Genomic DNA, 17,787 nt, shown 5'->3' on the forward strand with positions numbered 1-17,787 from the left:
TTCAAGCAATCGGTCATCCCAATCCTCTGCGTACTGTAATGGTGGATTTAGATGAGGTGACTAGAAGCCGATTGTTGGGAAGGAAGCGTTGGCTGCTTGTTCTGTGGAGGTGAAGCAGTGGATTTACATGCAGCGATCACCTCCATAGTATGAGGGATCGCTCTTGTGATCGCTCGTCCGTATGCACCTGCATGGTTTCTGCCACCAGATCACAGTTTAGACAGGACAATCTGCTGCCCAGAATTGATCATTTAGGTGCCTGCGGGAACGACGGGGTCACCCAATGAAGGAATGAAACGCTTGATCGTCAGGAATGAGTGTTCGCAGGAACCTTCATCCCCAATATTCTGCCCGAAAATCGCCCCGTCTAAATCCACCTTTACAAAGGGGCTAATCTCAGCAGTGCTGTAAAGTGAGATCACTCCTCACCTACCAGAGGACAGTTATCTCTGTGTGAGCAGAGACGAGCTTGAATTCAATTCTTAAAGGCATAAGACAAGCGAAACTGAGAACACAAAGCCCAAAAATATAAAAGAAATCTGTTTAAAAAAAAAAAAAAAACTCCTTTCTGATTGAAGTGTCCCTTTAAAGTTAGATATATCTGAGCAATAATCATTATTATGTGATGGATTCAGTGTAATCTTCTCCTCGTCAGGTGACAGCAACTCAAACAACTCATCGATGTTAGGGAAAAGATGGTCCTATGGAGTTTACACTGCAATCGCTCTCAGTATTATACTCACTGCAGTTCTCTGTATATGGTGCAAGAAAAGTAAGTGAAACACCCTCAGGTCATTCTCCTGTACCCCAAGTGTCAGTGTCATTCTCCTGTACCCCAAGTGTCAGTGTTATTCTCCTGTACCCCAAGTGTCAGTGTCATTATCCTGTACCCCAAGTGTCAGTGTCATTATCCTGTACCCCAAGTGTCAGTGTCATTATCCTGTACCCCGAGTGTCAGTGTCATTATCCTGCACCCCAAGTGTCAGTGTCATTATCCTGTACCCCGAGTGTCAGCGTCATTATCCTGTACCCCAAGTGTCAGTGTCATTATCCTGTACCCCAAGTGTCAGTGTCATTATCCTGTACCCCAAGTGTCAGTGTCATTATCCTGTACCCCAAGTGTCAGTGTCATTATCCTGTACCCCAAGTGTCAGTGTCATTATCCTGTACCCCAAGTGTCAGTGTCATTATCCTGCACCCCAAGTGTCAGTGTCATTATCCTGTACCCCGAGTGTCAGTGTCATTATCCTGTACCCCAAGTGTCAGCGTCATTATCCTGCACCCCAAGTGTCTGTGTCATTATCCTGTACCCCCAGTGTCAGTGTCATTATCCTGTACCCCAAGTGTCAGTGTCATTATCCTGTACCCCAAGTGTCAGTGTCATTATCCTGTACCCCAAGTGTCAGTGTCATTCTCCTGTACCCCAAGTGTCAGTGTCATTCTCCTGTACCCCAAGTGTCAGTGTCATTCTCCTGTACCCCAAGTGTCAGTGTCATTATCCTGTACCCCAAGTGTCAGTGTCATTATCCTGTACCCCAAGTGTCAGTGTCATTATCCTGTACCCCAAGTGTCAGTGTCATTATCCTGTACCCCAAGTGTCAGTGTCATTATCCTGTACCCCAAGTGTCAGTGTCATTATCCTGTACCCCAAGTGTCAGTGTCATTATCCTGTACCCCAAATGTCAGTGTCATTATCCTGTACCCCAAGTGTCAGTGTCATTATCCTGCACCCCAAGTGTCAGTGTCATTATCCTGTACCCCCAGTGTCAGTGTCATTATCCTGTACCCCAAGTGTCAGTGTCATTATCCTGTACCCCAAGTGTCAGTGTGTCATTATCCTGTACCCTAAGTGTCAGTGTCATTATCCTGTACCCCGAGTGTCAGTGTCATTATCCTGTACCCCAAATGTCAGCGTCATTATCCTGTACCCCAAGCTTCATCATCCTGTACCCCGAGTGTCAGCGTCATTATCCTGTACCCCAAGTGTCAGTGTCATTATCCTGCACCCCAAGTGTCTGTGTCATTATCCTGTACCCCCAGTGTCAGTGTCATTATCCTGTACCCCAAGTGTCAGTGTCATTATCCTGTACCCCGAGTGTCAGTGTCATTATCCTGTACCCCAAGTGTCAGTGTCATTATCCTGTACCCCGAGTGTCAGTGTCATTATCCTGCACCCCGAGTGTCAGTGTCATTATCCTGTACCCCAAATGTCAGCGTCATTATCCTGTACCCCAAGCTTCATCATCCTGTACCCCGAGTGTCAGCGTCATTATCCTGTACCCCAAGTGTCAGTGTCATTATCCTGTACCCCCAGTGTCAGTGTCATTATCCTGTACCCCAAGTGTCAGTGTCATTATCCTGTACCCCAAGTGTCAGTGTCATTATCCTGTACCCCAAGTGTCAGTGTCATTATCCTGTACCCCAAGTGTCAGTGTCATTATCCTGTACCCCGAGTGTCAGTGTCATTATCCTGTACCCCAAGTGTCAGTGTCATTATCCTGTACCCCGAGTGTCAGTGTCATTATCCTGTACCCCGAGTGTCAGTGTCATTATCCTGTACCCCAAGTGTCAGTGTCATTATCCTGTACCCCAAGTGTCAGTGTCATTATCCTGTACCCCAAGTGTCAGTGTCATTATCCTGTACCCCAAGTGTCAGTGTCATTATCCTGTACCCCAAGTGTCAGTGTCATTATCCTGTACCCCAAGTGTCAGTGTCATTATCCTGTACCCCGAGTGTCAGTGTCATTATCCTGTACCCCAAGTGTCAGTGTCATTATCCTGTACCTCGAGTGTCAGTGTCATTATCCTGTACCCCAAGTGTCAGTGTCATTATCCTGTACCCCCAGTGTCAGTGTCATTATCCTGTACCCCAAATGTCAGCGTCATTATCCTGTACCCCAAGCTTCATCATCCTGTACCCCGAGTGTCAGTGTCATTATCCTGTACCCCGAGTGTCAGTGTCATTATCCTGTACCCCGAGTGTCAGTGTCATTATCCTGTACCCCAAGTGTCAGTGTCATTATCCTGTACCCCAAGTGTCAGTGTCATTATCCTGTACCCCAAGTGTCAGTGTCATTATCCTGTACCCCGAGTGTCAGTGTCATTATCCTGTACCCCAAGTGTCAGTGTCATTATCCTGTACCCCAAGTGTCAGTGTCATTATCCTGTACCCCAAGTGTCAGTGTCATTATCCTGTACCCCAAGTGTCAGTGTAATTATCCTGTACCCCAAGTGTCAGTGTAATTATCCTGTACCCCATGTGTCAGTGTCATTATCCTACAACTCTTATAAAAAGTTAAAGGGGTTACCCCACTAATAAAAAAAAATGAAACCTATAGTAATACACACAGTTTTTAAACAATATCTATGCAAAAATATACTGCTTTACAGTGTAATTTGGCTATTTTTGGGTTCTTATTTACCTGCAGTTTGTGTTTGTTATTTTTTTTTGCTTTCCTTTCTGTGGTTGGGCAGCAGCTCATCAAGCAGTTGTATCTCCCAGGAATGAGGTATATTTCCACTGGACTCGAGGGTCGAGTGGAGGGGTGGACCATAGGCGCAAAAACGCAACCAGAGTTTTTACAAACCAATAAGATTTTTTATTGTTATCGTGACAACGCAATTCGGGGTTCTGCGGACCCCTTTTTCAAGTCGGTGGGTGATGCCGCTGGTGGAGAGTGCGCTGCTCCCAGCTCCTGGCAAGTGCTAACTTATTTAGGCCTCCTGCACACGAATGTATTTTTTTGCGGTCCGCAAAAACGGGTCCCGTTTTTCCGTGATCCGTGACCGTTTTTTCGTCCGTGGGTCTTCCTTGATTTTTGGAGGATCCACGGACATGAAAAAAAAGTCGTTTTGGTGTCCGCCTGGCCGTGCAGAGCCAAACGGATCCGTCCTGAATTACAATGCAAGTCAATGGGGACGGATCCGTTTGACGTTGACACAATATGGTGCCATTTCAAACGGATCCGTCCCCATTGACTTTCAATGTAAAGTCAGGAGTTAATATACCATAGGATGGGAGTTTTCTCCAATCCGATGGTATATTTTAACTTGAAGCGTGCCCATCACCATGGGAACGCCTCTATGTTAGAATATACTGTCGGATATGAGTTAGATCGTGAAACCTCATTTCTGACAGTATATTCTAACACAGAGGTGTTCCCATGGTGATGGGGACGCTTCTAGTTAGAATATACTACAAACTGTGTACATGACTGCCCCCTGCTGCCTAGCAGCATCCGATCTCTAACAGGGGGCCGTGATCAGCACAATTAACCCCTCAAGTGCCGCACCTGAAGGGGTTAATTGTACTATCATATCCCCCTGTAAGAGATCAGGGCTGTCAGGCAGCAGGGGGCCAGTGTGGCCCCCCCCCCCCTTCCTCCCTCTATTGTAATAAATCGTTGGTGGCACAGTGTGCGCCCCCCGCCCCCCCCCCTTCCTCCCTCTATTGTAATAAATCGTTTGGTGCACAGTGTGCGCCCCCCCCCTTCCTCCCTCTATTGTAATAATTCGTTGGTGGCACAGTGTGCGCCCCCCCCCCCTTCCTCCCTCTATTGTAATAATTCGTTGGTGGCACAGTGTGCGCCCCCCCCCCCTTCCTCCCTCTATTGTAATAAATCGTTGGTGGCACAGTGTGCGCCCCCCATCGGCCCCCCCTCCCTCTATAGCATTAACAACATTGGTGGCCAGTGTGCGGCCTCCCATCTCCCCCCCCCCCGATCATTGGTGGCAGCGGGTTACTAGCAATAGTACAATAGTAAAAGATTCATACTTACCTGGGAGCTGTGATGTTCGTGTCCGGCCGGGAGCTCCTCCTACTGGTAAGTGACAGTTCATTTAGCAATGCGCCGCACAGACCTGAGGCTGTCACTTACCAGTAGGTGGAGCTCCCGGCCGGACACGAACATCGCAGCAGCAGGTAAGTATGAATCTTCTACTATTGTACTATTGCTAAGTAACCATGGCAACCAGGACTGTAGTAGCGTCCTGGTTGCCATGGTTACCGATCGGAGCCACAGCGATTAAACTGGGACTCCGATCGGAACTCCGCTGCCACCAATGATGGGGGGGGGGAAGATGGGAGGCCGCACACTGGCCACCAATGTTGTTAATGCTATAGAGGGAGGGGGGGCCGATGGGGGGCGCACACTGGGCCACCAACGAATTATTACAATAGAGGGGGGGGGGGAGGCCGCACTGGCCATCAATGATATTCAAACTGGGGAGGGGGGGGGGGGTGTCTGCCCCCTGCTGCCTGGCAGCCCTGATCTCTTACAGGGGGATATGATAGTACAATTAACCCTTTCAGGTGCCGCACCTGAAGGGGTTAATTGTGCTGATCACGGCCCCCTGTAAGAGATCGGGTGCTGCCAGGCAGCAGGGGGCAGTCTTGTACACAGTTTGTAGTGTATTCTAACTAGAAGCGTCCCCATCACCATGGGAACGCCTCTGTGTTAGAATATACTGTCGGTTCTGAGTTTTCACGAAGTGAAAACTCAGCTTTGAAAAAGCTTTATGCAGACGGATCTTCGGATCCGTCTGTATAAAAACTAACCTACGGCCACGGATCACGGACACGGATGCCAATCTTGTGTGCATCCGTGTTCTTTCATGGACCCATTGACTTGAATGGGTCCGTGAACCGTTGGCCGTGAAAAAAATAGGACAGGTCATATTTTTTTCACGGCCAGGAAACACGGATCACGGATGCGGCTGCAAAACGGTGCATTTTCCGTTTTTTCCACGGACCCATTGAAAGTCAATGGGTCCGCGAAAAAAAAACGGAAAACGGCACAACGGGCCACGGGTGCACACAACGGTCGTGTGCAGGAGGCCTTACCCTATGAGCGCCTTTTTCTTCCTGTGGCCACATTTTACTATCTCCCAGGAAGGGATTGCAGTCAGCTCATGTTAACCCCTTCCTCCAACATCCCCACAATTTCCTTCTCCACTGCCTAGAAAGAGGTATAGCTACTGTATATACAACCCCAGTTCCAAAAAGTAGAGATGCTGTGTAAAATGTAAGTAAATGTAAAAAACAACCAAATGCAATGATTTACAAATCTCATAGACCCATAAATTATTCACAGTAGATCATAGAACACCTATCAGATGTTGAAAATGAGACATTTTACCATTTCCTGAAAAATTAATTTAGAACTTGATGGCTGCAACACATCTCAAAACAGTCGGGATAGGGCCATGTCTAGCATTGTGTAGCATCCCCTTTTCTTTTAATAGCAGTCTGTAACCGTCTGGACAGTGTGGAGACCAATTGATGGAGTTTTGGGAGAGGAATGTTGCCCCATTCTTGATGTAGGATTCTAGTTACTCAACAGTCCTGTGTCTTCTTTGCTGGAAGTTTTCTATTGGTGAAAGGTCTGGACTGCAGACGGCCAGTTCAGCACCCAGAGTCTTCTTCTGAGAAGCCATGGTGTTGTGATGGATGCAGTGTGTGGTTTAGCATTGTCTTGCTGAAATATGTAAGGTCTTCTCTGAAAGAGACGTTGTCTCAATGTGAGCATATGTTGTCCTAAAACCTTTATATACCGTTCAGCATTAATAGCCCCTTTCCAGATGTGTAAGCTGTCCACGCTATAGGAACTAATGCAACCTTATACTATGAGTGTAACACCTGTAGGTAGGGACAGACACAGACAGTGAGCCCTGACCTGCTTGCAGTTTAAGCCCTAGGTAGCAAGACTGCAACTGGTCGACGGTCTCTATGCTACTAAGATACAGAGACAGACAAACACCAAGAGACAAAAACAGCACACAGGGATAGGTGTACCAAAATGGATCAGATTCAGGAAGACAACGCAGCCCAAAAATTATAGACAAAGAGTGGTCAAAAGACAAGCCAAGATCAAATACCAGACGGGATGACAGTACAAATCAAGTGAGACAGAGAGTGGTTAAAAGTCAAGCCAAGGTCAAAAGCACAAACAAATCCAAATAAATCCAAGAACCAGGAACCTAGTTCATGAGCCCAAACAAGACTATCACTGGCACTGGTGTATGGCCAGGAAGGGTTTTAATACAGCACCAAGTCCATGATGAGAATCTGATAGATCATGACTCTCCATTAGTCAGAGACACTAGTACACAGGAATAGAGCAGCTGAGCAATCATCCCACTGCTAGTCTCCTCCAGCATATGCGGGGAGAAACAGAACACTGCATCCTGTTGCTATGGATGCTGCCGAATCCCCAGGGGGCATGGCTTAGCAAGGCGTCTCTCCCAGTGCGTTTGCGCCAAAGCTAGAGGTCTTGCCGATGGAGCCCAGACAGGTAAGTCTGTGACAATCAGAGATGCAGGATTTTGAACTGTGTGCTGACAACAAGCTGGATGGACACTGCAGGACATGGCTTTAGCCCAGAGAAGACGGTGGCATTTCTGGATCGTGTTGACATATGGCTTCTTCTTTGCCTGATACAGATTTAACTTGCATTTGTGGATTGCACAACAAATTGTGGTCACAGACGATAAATTCTGGAAGTGCTCTTGAGCTCGTGAGGACTTCTCTCCTTGACCTTTGCTTCTAAGAGACTCTTCCTCTCTAACATGCTTTTATACCAAGTCATGTGACTCAATTGCAAATTGCTTCTCCGGCTCTAAATGAGATTATTTTTTTGTAAAATGTCTTACTTTGAACATCGGATATGTCTTCTATTGTGAATAAAATATGGATCTATGAGATTTGCAAATGATTGAATTCTGTTTCTACTCCAAAATAATATGAAGCATGGCACTCACCCTCGGGAATTGGGGTGTATCACAGCGGTGCCAGCCCCCATCATTTATTTATAATTTAGACAGGGCCCCAACTTTTTTGGAATTGGTGTTGTAATATTAGGAACTGAAAAGTAGGGATGTATGAATGAAAAGTGTCTGAGCAGGGTGGCTACTGGGCATGTTAGTCCACGACTGATTGCAGGAGAAGGTGGACCAGAATTTCAGCCGCAGGAGAAACAGCAGAGGGCGGTACACCAGCGGAAAATGTAATGTGTAAACAAAAAATATTTTTAGGGCATATACAGTATATTGCAGTAATTCTTCACATACAGTAACATACCCTGTTCATGGCACAGTCATACTTTTTGTGAAATTACCCCTTGATTTGTTATTCTTACTTTTGTTTTAGGAAAAAGCCAAAAAGCTGAAATGACAAGGACAGAGATGACGACAACGGAGTACGCTAAGGTTATAAACCCCTATTTATCCAGTCATGTAAAATATCTAGAAAATGTGAAGCTGATCAGATGTGATTGTAGGTTGTGTCTTGGATTATTTGACTATGTTTATAGTGTTTCCTATGTCCTCCATGAATCTGGGTTTTGGTTATTATGTGGTTACCCGGCCAAGGATGCTTTGAGAGATACCAGAGAATTTCCTGTTAATTACTGAACCATCTTATGACTAGGAGGAAGGCCTTCAAAATCCTTATTATGAGAGTCAAGGAGAGAATCAAGGATCTGTAAGTCTCTACAGCGAGGTCCAGCATGCCAAGGTACGTATGTTATCCAGAAAGCTTCTGGTTCTTATAGGTGAAGTCCCCTGAGTGTGCCAGATATGCCTCCCCAGTTAGGAGGACAATCCTCTCTAGCACCACCTAGAGGCAGCGACCCTGTAAGTGAGCGGCTGACCCCAACAAGAAACACTACAATGTACAATTACCTTTCCTGGGGAGTAAATCACTGAAAATAAGACGCCATTGACTAAAAAATGTTGCGTGACAGTGCTGCGACGTGAACGCCACGTGACACGTCACAATGTAGTTGCACCCTTTTTGCGCGATTTATCTATCTCATATCTATCATCTATCTATCATATTTCATATCTATTTATCTATTTCATATCTATCTATAGTGATGGACGAACATCGGCCAGGACGGTTCGCGAACGCTATCAAATGTTTGCGAACCGCAAGTTCGCGGCGGGCCCTATTCACTTTAATGGCAAAAAAACCTTCAGCTCATATTTTCAGCAAGCAAACACTTACAAATAGTCCCACAACATGGACAGTGACATACCAGAGGGGGATCATTGGCAAAAATTCCCACAAAAAATATGTATTTTAATCAGGGGCCATTTTTATGCGTCTTAAAGAGAAACTCTCAAAAATGTGCCCTGCTGCAGCCTAGAAATGTTTTATTTCCTATTGGTTTGATGCATACAAAGTCCATTAAAAAAATGCATACGTTAACGTAAATTTTTTTCTACCATGGAACTGTATGGTGAACGGACGCCACTGTATGGCATCAGTCTGAGGCATCTGTTAACGTATACATTTTTGGCATTAAATGGATGGCAAAAATAGGCAGTGAACCCAGCCCTTGTGTCAGAATAAGCACCAGTACACATCGGAGCAGCGTGGCGGATGGGGAGGGCGCCATGTACTGACAGAGCGCTACCTGGTCCTGGTGGTCAGGGATGAGGACTGTGTTTCCCAAGGATCATTTTCTACTGGGAAATACAGGACACAGTATAATACACTAGAATCTATATAATATAAAGATATTAGCCCTACCCCCGAATAATAATACAATTAGGTGATTATTTATTATATAGAAATACGTCTATGTTAGGCGTATTTCTGACACAGATTGTGGCGCAAAGGTCCTTAGCACCGCAATCTGCATATCTTTCCCGTTAATGCCACTTCTAAAAAAGGATGGCGTGGGCAGGGAAAGGGATACAGTTATGGCCATCCAGATAATGATACCAAGGCCTGGAAGTGCTGCATTCTGACAGCCCTCTGTGATGGTGGTAACATTTCCGCCATTTTGTGTTTGTACATGGGGTCTAAGTACGTTGCCACCCAGTACTGGTCCTTGCCCTTTATTCTTTTTATACAGGGGTCCCTCTTCAAACACTGGAGCATGAAGGCCCCCATTTGCACTAAACTAGAAGCGGTGTAGTGGCCTGGCTCCTGCTCATCATCCAGGATAATGTCGGCCTCGTACTCCTCCCCCATCCACGGACAACACCAGGGATCCCAGAAAAGTTTAAAGCCTGCTCTTCTTGCTCCTCCTCCGCCCAGGCACCATCCTCCTCTGACTCGTCTTCAGACTCCTGCTGACTTGTCTCAGATGGCGTAGCCCCCCCTAGGAATTCATCCAGCATTGCGACTTCCTCATCTTCCTGCTCCTCGACTGCTTGATCAATGACACGACGCAATGCACGCTCCAGAAAGAAGGCGTAAGGTACGATGTCACTGATGGCACCCTGACTGTGACTGACCAGTTTGGTGATCTCATCAAATGGCTGCAAAAGTCTGCATGCGTCGCGCATGAGCAGCCACTGGTGCAGTGGAAAAAAAAACAAGCTCCCCAGAACCTGTCCTGCTGCAGAGTTCGTATAGGTAGTCGTTAACTGCATGTTTCTGCTGGAGCAGCCTATCGAGCATATACAAGATGGAGTTCCAGCGCGTCGGGCTGTCACAAATCAGACGTCTGACAGGCAGGTGGTGTCACTGCTGAATATCAGCAAGGCGAACCATGGCCATGTAAGATCTTCTAATATGGCCAGAGATTTTCCTGGCCTGCCGCAAGACGTCCTGGACCCCGGGGTATTTGGCAACGAATCGCTGCACGACTAAGTTCAGGATGTGTGCCATGCACGTGCCGTGTGTCATTTTGCCCTGTTAAAGCGCGCTCAGCAGATTGGCACCGCTGTCGCACACCACTTTACCAACTGTCAAATTAAGCGGGGTTAGCCACTGATCGGCCTGTGGCCGCAAAGCTGAAAGGAGTGCAGGACCGGTGTGGCTCTTGGCTTCCAGGCACAACAGACGCAGCACAGCATGGCAACGTCTCACCTGCCACGTCGATCAGGTTCTGGGGAGCTTGGGGGGCACAGCGGAAGATGGTAGCCGCGGAAAAGGAGGAGTCAGCCGAGGAGGACAGGGAGGATGGAGTAGGAAGAGGAGAAGAAAAGAGGCAGGCCTGCATGCAATCCATGGCGGTAATACCAAATCTACACAGGTGGCACGGGTTGCATGCTTGATGGCCGTCAGAAGGTTCACCCAGTGGGCAGTAAAAGTTATGTACCTTCCCTGCCCATCTGTGGTCAGATGTATCTTGGCACCGACACTGTGTGCCAGAGATACATTCACTTGACGCTGAATGTGGCCATATAGCTCTGGGATGCCCTTCTCTGAGAAATATTTCCTTCCGGGGACCTTCCATTGCGGTGTTCCAATGGCCACAAATTTTCTAAAGGCCTCCGAGTCCATCAGTTTATATGGCAGTAGTTGGCGGGCTAGCAGTTCTGACAAGCCAGCTGTCAGCCGTTGGGCAAGAGGGTTATCCGGCATCATCAACTTTTTTCACTCGAACATTTGGACAAGGAAGCCTGCCTTTTGCCAGATGAATGCGACGATTGCACGGTGGAGAAGGAGAAGAGGCAGGACGGGGAGCTCCGGGAGTGTGGCTTTGTGGGTTCTGACGGCGTTGCTCCCACTGTTCTCGGTGATGGGAGGCAAGGTGCCTTCTTAAGGCGGTCGTCCCTATGTGAGTGTTGGGCTTACTGGGACTTATGTGTTGACAGCACTGTCACGGCCTATGGTGTACGCTGTGACACTGTTGCCACACTTGCGGTTGCCCACGGCAACGTGTTGCTGTTAGAGCATGCGGTGGCAGGGTCTCGGCCTTCTGGGTGATTGCCATGACATGGTTGCCACGCATGTTGTTTCCGGCGGCAACGTGTAGCTTCCTATGCTTGTGTGTGCACTTCCCGTTTAAGTGGCTTCCTTCCCTTGTCTGGTGTTGGAAGGGTTAACTCCCTTCCTAGTGTTTTGTTAACACTGGGTTTATGTGTGTGTGGGTGCGGCTGCTTGGGCTATTTAGCCTCTGCTGGATGCCTGAAGCTGGGGGGTACTCCAGCCATGGTGTGTGCTGGAGCTATCCTCCTGGTCTTCATATTCCATCTGTCCAGTGAGGGCCCCCCTTGTGGTCATAGATGTTCTTATGGTGTCTCACGTTTATTGCAGCTATGGTTATCCTGGTTTGTGGTGTATGCTGTGTCCTTTTAATGTTGGTGTGGACACCAGCACTTGTGCACGGGTTCCAGTCAGTGTGTCTGTGGCAGGTAAGTGTGTAAGGCTACTTTCACACTTGCGGTAGAGAGATCCGGCAAGCAGTTCCGTCGCCGGAACTGCCTGCCGGATCAGGCAAAATGTATGCTAACTGATGGCATTAGTAAGACTGATCAGGATCCTGATCAGTCTTAAAAATGCCTGATCAGTCGAAAAAATACATTGAAATGCCGGATCCGTCTTTCCGGTGTCATCCGGCAAAAACGGATCCGGCATTTATTTTTTCACCTTTTTTTCAGTCTGCGCATGCGCATACCGGAACGACGGATCCGGCATTCCGGTATTCTGAATGCCGGATCCGGCACTAATACATTCCTATGGGAAAAAATGCCTGATCCGGCGTTCAGGCAAGTCTTCAGTTTTTTTAGCCGGAGATAAAACCGTAGCATGCTACGGTTTTCTCTTTTGCCTGATCAGTCAAAACGACTGAACTGAAGACATCCTGATGCAAACTGAACGGATTACTCTCCATTCAGAATGCATGGGGACATACCTGATCAGTTCTTTTCCGGTATAGAGCCCCTGTGACGGAACTCTATGCCGGAAAAGAACAACGCAAGTGTGAAAGTAGCCTTACTGGTTTCACTTACCTGCCATCTCCTTATAGCTGTATGTGTTCCCCTCTCCTTGCAGCCTGGCCTCAGATAGAGACTCCTGTTCCTCCATGACTGGGATGAACAGGTTGTCTCTCCCCTGCTCCTAAGTGAGGGATTACCAGGGCGACTTAGGGTTTCTAGGTATCCTGAGTATGAGTTGTCCTACCCTCGGGGTCCGCTCATACGGAGAGGAGTCAGGGAGAAGATTAGGGACGCGGTAGGAGGTGACCTGCTCCCTTATTACTCCTTTTGGCCAGGCTGATCCCTTTGACACCGCACGGTGGGGGGTTACCCCCACTCCCCACCGTGACAAGCACAGGCTGCAGATGGCAACACTATTGTCAGCAGCGGACACGTTAAAAAAAAGCCCACACTGCGGAGCCATGTGCCGGCGTCCTGGGAGCGCCAGATATGACCGTGCATGGTGGATGGCTCGTTCCAGATACATTAGCAGTCTGCTTTTTGCCTCCTGTGCACTGCGAGTTCTGCCTGCTTCTCCTCCTTTTCCTCCCTATCTGCTGTTCCGTCTCTCCCTCTGAACTCCCCTCCTCTTCCTCTCTTGTGGGCACCCACGCGATGTCCATAGACACGTCACCTTCACCACCACTGACATTAGAGATCTCGGAGTAGGCAGCAACAGCGGGGACCACCCTGCTTGGGCTGATCTGGGTGCTGTCGTCAGACCGCTGGGTGGCGGCCATTGCTACCTCCTCTTCCTCATCCGATGCCAAGAATGGCTGTGCATTGGTAAGGTCTGGGAATGGATGGAAAAATAATTCCTCTGACTCGAGCGGAGGGGATATGGTGGTGGTGGTGTCTTTGGGGGTGCACAATGCCGAGAGTGAATAGGGTGCAGATAGAGAGGATGATGAGGGTGCAGAAGCGGAAGTCTGGTGCGTCCTTTGAGTTAACTGCATGCACCTTCTGCAACTTCCCACTTAGGCTCCAGCCTGGTGCACCTGCCCGACCCCTACCACCCCTGCGGAATGGCCTGCCTCTTCCTCTGCCTGTCATTTTCAAAATGACCCTGGGACAAAAGTCCCTATAGAAGAGCAGTATTTGTGGAAGAAGGTATATCACACCCCTGCCTCAATCAGTTTTTTCGGGGGGGGGGGGGCAAAAAATGGTAAATCACACCAGTAGAAATTATTGGTTACAATAGTGTTTGTCACTCTGTGTAGATGCGGTAACGGAGCAAAACCGCAGACAAATGCTGCACTACCTAAATGCACTATATAGAACGTATATTATTGGTATATAACACCCCTGCTTCAATCAGATTATTTGGGGGGCAACTGGTAAATCGCACCAGTAGAAATGATTTGTTCCTAGAGCGTTTGTCCCTCTGTGTAGCTGCTGTATCTCAGTAGAACCGCACACAACTGCTGCACAATACAATTGCACTATAATATACTTTCTCTGTTAGAAAGTATATTATAAGTATATCACACCCCTCAGTAAGTCACACCTATCGATAGCGCACCTATACCAGTCCTTAAAAGGACTTTTGTGGCCCTATTAGTTAGCGTTGTGTCCCTAACAGCCTGTCCGTGCTCCACACAGCAACCTCTCCCTACACTGGCAAAAGACTGAATGTAAAATGGTGGCCAGATCGGGTTTATTTATAAGGTAGGGGGTGTGTCCATGTGCTGAAACGTCTCAATTGGCTGTCCTGTACCACCTGATGGACGTGTCATGGGTCAAAGTTCTTCACAAGGTAAAAGAATATGGCGAGTGCGAATATCGCCATATGTTCGCCCATTCGGCGAACAGCGAACGAGCAAAGTTCGCCGTGAAACGGCTGCTGGGCGACCCGGAAGGCCATCTCTATCTATCTCATATCTATCTATTATCTATCTATCTATCTATCTATCTATCTATCTATCTATCTCATATCTATCTATCTCATATCTATCTATCTCATATCTATCTATCTATCTATCTATTATCTATCTATCTCATATCTATCTATCTATTTATCTATCTATCTCATATCTATCTATCTATCTCATATCTATCTATCTATCTATTATCTATCTATCTCATATCTATCTCATATCTATCTATCTATCTATCTATCTATCTATCTATCTATCTATCTATCTATCTCATTATCTATCTCATATCTATCTCATATCTATCTCATATCTATCTCATATCTATCTATCTATCTATCTATCTATCTATCTATCTATCTATCTATCTATCTATCTATCTCCTATCTATCTATCTATCTATCTATCTATCTATCTAATATCTATCTATCTCATATCTATCTATCTATTTATCTATCTATCTATTATCTATCTATCTCATATCTATCTATCTATCTCATATCTATCTATCTATCTATTATCTATCTATCTCATTATCTATCTCATATCTATCTCATATCTATCTCATATCTATCTCATATCTATCTCATATCTATCTATCTATCTATCTCATTATCTATCTCATATCTATCTATCTATCTATCTATCTATCTATCTATCTATCTATCTATCTCCTATCTATCTATCTCCTATCTATCTATCTATCTATCTATCTATCTATCTATCTATCTATCTATCTATCTATCTCATATCTATCTATCTAATCATTTATTTATATCATATCTATCTCTCTATCTATTATAATATAGAAGACATAAGATACAAGTAATAACCAGACTTATTCCTCATATTTCATATTTTTATGTCAGAAAACAACAAATTCTCCCAAAAAGTTGGCCGAGAACAAGGCAAAAACAGGAGAAACAGTTTACAGCGTGGTTTCATTAGCCAAGGTATGTCACATATCCAGGTGTCCTTGTCCTGTTCTCCAAGTGTCTGTGGCAGGCGGTAAGACAACTGGCTGCAGCCGGTGCCTCCCTGTTTGTCCTGTCCTTAGTATGATACAGAGATGTATAATTTAAACCCTATCATCCACTTAAGAGCCAAATATGGGCAATGATCTATCTATCTCATATCTATATATCTATCTATCTCTCTCTCATATCTATCTATCTCATATCTATCTCATATCTCATATCTATCTCTCTATCTCATATCTATCTATCTCTTATAATACTGAAGTTAGAAGATACAAGTCATAACCAGAAACATTACCCATGTGTTATTTTTTGTCAGCAAACAAAAAATTCTCAAAAGAAGTTGGCCGAGAAAGAGGCAAATCCAGTAGAAACAGTTTACAGCACGGTCTCATTACCCAAGGTATGTTACATATCCAGGTGTCCTTGTCCTGTTCCCCAAGTGTCTGTGTGTCATTGTCCTGTACACTGTGAAGCACATGAGGAAGAAAATAAACTGTGACAATTTTTGGCAAACCACACACTACAACCCGACACTACTACATGGAAGCCCAACCTAAACTTCTGACACGTTTTATCTCTGAACTGATGAAGCTCTTTACTCCCCTACTGATATTGAAGACTCAGCTCTACATGACTTCTCTTATTTATCCCAAAATGTCTATGTATTTTTGGGGAAAAATATGTTATACCCTGTTTTTCAAATCCGTGTCAGGAAGGGACATGTCTCTTTTTCCATGGCTTCTGGTGGGAAACTACTGGGTTAGCCTCATTTAATGTGATCAGGTCCACAGCATTCAAACTAAAAATCTACGAGAGAAAGGGTCAGACTTGGATTTCTGTCAAATACATGTTGGATTTTCCTATGTGTATTTTTACTGTATGGAAATACCCTAAGTAATCTCAAAGCATTTTATCATCATCATTTCAAGTTGAAGTCTCAACTCCAAAGAATTGTAATATTCACCTTTTAGTAAAACATATTCATTTCTTTAACAACTCTTTCAGAAGGCCATACATGTGGCGTGGTAAGATGTCTTGAGATTATGAAAATGAAGCAGGAAACACATTGCTAAGAATAGATAGAAAACGGGTTGTGAAAAGTTGCTGTGAGTACAAGATAATCTCAAAACAACGAGAAAATGTAAAAAACTCAACGAGTCAGGGCATTTACACAAAAAGACCTTGCAGAAATAGAAGAAATACAGTGATATACAGTAACGGTTTTATGAATCAAAGTCTAAGGTCACATGTATGTGAGGATCTGTGTTTGTGGAGACTGGATGGAGACACATAGAGTTCCTAGATCCGTAATGGCTAATCTCCAGCACTCCAGCTGTGGTGAAACTACGACTCCCAGCATGCTCCATTCATTTCTATTGAGTTCTCATTACAGCCAAGCGAACATCTTGGCAGTCGTAGTTTTACCACAGCTGGAGTGCCAGAGGTGCCTCCTAGAGGAGACTATGTCTGTAATATGGCATCCCATGGAGGATGCCACATTTTCCATATGGTATTCCAGGCAGTATGGCCTCATAGATTGCTTTATGTAGCTTAGAGCTTGTATGGAACTGTAATAATTCTATGTTTTTAAGCGCTTATACTCTTTGATGAACTTCTAAAATTGGCTCTCCAAAAACCATCTCACCCAGAGGTGGTTGGGCCTATTGAAACAGTCAAGAGGGCTCTTCTGAACTGTTTTTCCCATTCATTTGGGAGCTATGGAAACAGCCTGGAACAGGCTCCCTATTCTGACCATCTGTTGCCGCTGGATGGCGGTGGACTAGGTTGGACATATCTCAGTCTAGAGATTGGTACCAGAGGTGGTATTAATGTGTCTTAATTTCTGTAAAAGTCACTGAGGGCCTATTTTGTATTTTATACAGGTATGATGAGAACATAAAACAGCTTTACGGTATTATCAGATGGTGTCCTATAGACTATGCCTACAGCAATTGTTGCAGAGCCCAGATGAGGTGTCTATACTGGATTCATAATAACCAGGAATGTTTTGGACAAGTTCTGAAATTTTTTGACCACTTCATCAACCCTCCAGCCAAAATCTGAATGAACCAAAGCTCTCCTACCAATTGCTCAAACAAACAACCACATGAACAATTAACTACTACTTACGATTGTTCACATGATCGTTTATTTTCAATATTGTCGGCCCAGCAGAACCCCTGTTTCCACAGAGTGAGGTGCTGATGACAAAATAATAATTTTTATGTGCACATAAAGGATGAGCTCATCGACAAACTGTCTCGTTGTCGTCTGAC

General features: G+C 45.7%; 1 protein-coding gene across 2 annotated transcripts in view; it reads left to right on the forward strand.

Moving 5' to 3' along the window:
• Nucleotides 1–17,551, forward strand: part of LOC120981975 (SLAM family member 9-like) — a 43,372-nt gene extending 25,821 nt beyond the window's left edge. For both annotated transcript variants that reach the window (XM_040411805.1, XM_040411804.1), the window contains exons 4-9: nt 656–772; nt 8,147–8,205; nt 8,426–8,512; nt 15,401–15,484; nt 15,828–15,911; nt 17,395–17,551. In XM_040411805.1, the coding sequence (XP_040267739.1) occupies nt 656–772; nt 8,147–8,205; nt 8,426–8,512; nt 15,401–15,484; nt 15,828–15,911; nt 17,395–17,400 (437 nt within the window). In that variant the 3' untranslated portion in view covers nt 17,401–17,551. The remainder of the gene's footprint in view (nt 1–655; nt 773–8,146; nt 8,206–8,425; nt 8,513–15,400; nt 15,485–15,827; nt 15,912–17,394) is intronic.
• The last annotated feature ends 236 nt before the right edge of the window (nt 17,552–17,787 follow it).

This window comes from Bufo bufo, chromosome 11, assembly GCF_905171765.1.
Source record: "Bufo bufo chromosome 11, aBufBuf1.1, whole genome shotgun sequence".
NCBI lineage: Eukaryota > Metazoa > Chordata > Amphibia > Anura > Bufonidae > Bufo > Bufo bufo.